Genomic DNA, 2,438 nt, shown 5'->3' on the forward strand with positions numbered 1-2,438 from the left:
CAGCGAGCAGCGTGGAGGCAAGGCACATGCTCCTGGAGTCCTGGTCAGCGTTGGATACCTGGGGAACGCACTACCGGAGACCGGCTCTTTGCCGAGTATCAAGTGGTTTGCCGAGTGTTGTTTTTTGGGCACTCGGGCAAAGATGCCTTTGCCGAGTGTTTTTTTACACTCGGCAAAGAAGCTCTTTGCCGAGTGTTTTTTTACACTCGGCAAAGAAAATTTCAAAGCACATTTTAAAGCAGTAAATTAATTTAAATGAAAAAGTTTTCAACTACAAAGTTGTATAACTCATCAAGATGTACAATGTTTGTTTTGGTCTTTTCTTCATATGACAAAGTGAAAGTAAATTTGTTTATAAATCTAACATATCTCTCTTGTAGTTTATGAAACTACAAGAGAGATATATAAGATTTGTGAACAATGTTAGAACGACCATGTCGGATGAACAGATGACTAAACAACCAAAATAAACTTTGTATATCTCGAAAAGTTATGAAACTTTGTAATTGGCAACTTTTTGATTTGAAATCATCTTGTCATGCAAAACTGTGTTTGAATTTCAAAAATTTAAAATTCGAACTTTTCAAATGACCTCGGATGGAAAAACAACCAAAATAAACTCTGTAGATCTCGAAAAGTTATGAAACATTGTAGTTGGCAACTTTTTGATTTGAAATCATCTTGTCATGCAAAACTGCGTTTGAATTTCAAAATTTTGAAATTCAAATTTTGTAAACGAGATGGAAAAACTTCATAAACTAAAAGTGTAGATCTCGAAAAGTTATGAAACTTCGTAGTTTATAACTTTTTTATTTGAATTCGTTTAGGGCCTCAAACAAGCAATTTACACTCGGTTTAGTATAATATATTGGGAACTAAAAAAGAATATAAACACAAGTGATTGTGTGGTGTAGTGATAGAGGAGGGTCGTGGGTTCGAATCCCGTCGGCCGCGTTGCTGTGAATTTTCTCTGAAAAATGCCAGAGGTGGGTGGGGGCCTCCATTGATTAAGAAAAATTTTCATATATTTTTTTCTATTTTTCCTCATTTTTTGGTTTTTTTTAGTTCCAACTTTACCGAGTGTCGAGAGTGTAAATTGGGCTTTGAAGCCGCTGAGTCCGGTAGTGACGGCTAGATATCCAGTGACTGCAGAGACTTCTCGAACTGGCCAACTGCAGACGACCTGGTTCCGTCCGATCCATGCAGTACGTGCGATGGACCGGCCGGTCATGTGTTTATTAAGCAACCAATACTAGTACTAGCTTAGGTCTGGGAGCCACCGCTATAAATACCAGCTGCCCTCCCTCGTCGTCCTCAGACCAACCCAGCCATTTCGCTTCTTGCACTTGCAGATAGCTAACTGCCAACTAACAGCTGGATCACAAGAAGCGATCGAACCAGCAATTTGTTAGCAAAGCACATACTTTTTGACGTGGACCAACCATGGCTAATAAGCTCGCCACTTCCCTCCTCGCTGCCTGCTTCGCCGCCGCCGTCCTCCTGGCGCTCGCCGCACCTGCAGTGCTCGCCGGCGACCCCGACATGCTCCAGGACATCTGCGTCGCCGACTACAAATCCCTCAAGGGCCGTAAGTCATCGATCTCCAGTTCTACACACTAGCTATAGCTAGCAACATTGTTTTTCGGTGATCTCTCCAAGTCCACTGTCCACACTATATATATAATAATAACTATGCCTTGCAGCACTGCGGCTGAACGGATTCCCGTGCAAGAGGCCGGAGAACGTGACGGCGAACGACTTCCTCTCCAACGTGCTGGCGACCCCGGGCAACACGGGCAACGCGGTGGGGTCCGCGGTGACGTCGGCGAACGTTGAGAAGCTCCCGGGGCTCAACACGCTGGGCGTGTCGGTGTCGCGGATCGACTACGCGCCGTGGGGCGTGAACCCGCCGCATGTCCACCCGCGCGCCACCGAGGTCATCTTCGTCCTCCAGGGCTCCCTCGACGTCGGCTTCGTCACCACCGCCAACCGCCTGTACGCGGGCACCGTCTGCGCCGGCGAGGTCTTCGTCTTCCCCCGGGGGCTCGTCCACTACCAGAGGAACAACGGCGGCGGCCCCGCCGCGGTCCTCTCCGCCTTCGACAGCCAGCTGCCCGGCACACAGCCCGTCGCCGAGGCCCTCTTCGGCGCGTCGCCGCCCGTGCCCACCGACGTGCTCGCCAGGAGCTTCCAGGTCGACGGAGGAGTCGTGGAGGCCATCAAGTCCAAGATCCCGCCCAAGTAACAGGCCTGTCATGCTCATGCATGCAGGCACCATGCATGCACGTACGTATACGTATTATACGCTGGTAATAACGAGTGTGTGATTTGATTGAAGAAGTGTCATCTCGTCGTATTCTAGCTGTAAAGCAAGTGTGTATGGGTCGATCAATTCGTTGGGTTGGGGTGAGGTCAGATGGCCATGCATATATGGCTTC

General features: G+C 48.2%; 1 protein-coding gene across 1 annotated transcript; it reads left to right on the top strand.

Annotated features, from left to right (window-relative positions):
• The first annotated feature begins 1,322 nt into the window (after nucleotides 1-1,322).
• On the top strand, nucleotides 1,323-2,432 carry LOC136530561 (germin-like protein 1-3). The gene is made up of 2 exons (XM_066523287.1): nucleotides 1,323-1,588; nucleotides 1,704-2,432. Exons 1-2 carry the CDS (start codon nucleotides 1,444-1,446, stop codon nucleotides 2,243-2,245), a joined length of 687 nt encoding a protein of 228 aa, XP_066379384.1. The 5' UTR covers nucleotides 1,323-1,443; the 3' UTR covers nucleotides 2,246-2,432.
• The last annotated feature ends 6 nt before the right edge of the window (nucleotides 2,433-2,438 follow it).

This window comes from Miscanthus floridulus, unplaced genomic scaffold, assembly GCF_019320115.1.
Source record: "Miscanthus floridulus cultivar M001 unplaced genomic scaffold, ASM1932011v1 fs_157_1_2, whole genome shotgun sequence".
NCBI classification, from domain to species: domain Eukaryota; kingdom Viridiplantae; phylum Streptophyta; class Magnoliopsida; order Poales; family Poaceae; genus Miscanthus; species Miscanthus floridulus.

Coding starts and splice junctions, on each gene's coding strand:
- LOC136530561 (XM_066523287.1), top strand. CDS start 1,444: ATGGCTAATAAGCTCGCCACTTCCCTCCTCGCTGCCTGCTTCGCCGCC. Junction 1,589..1,703: donor CTACAAATCCCTCAAGGGCC/GTAAGTCATCGA, acceptor TATGCCTTGCAG/CACTGCGGCTGAACGGATTC.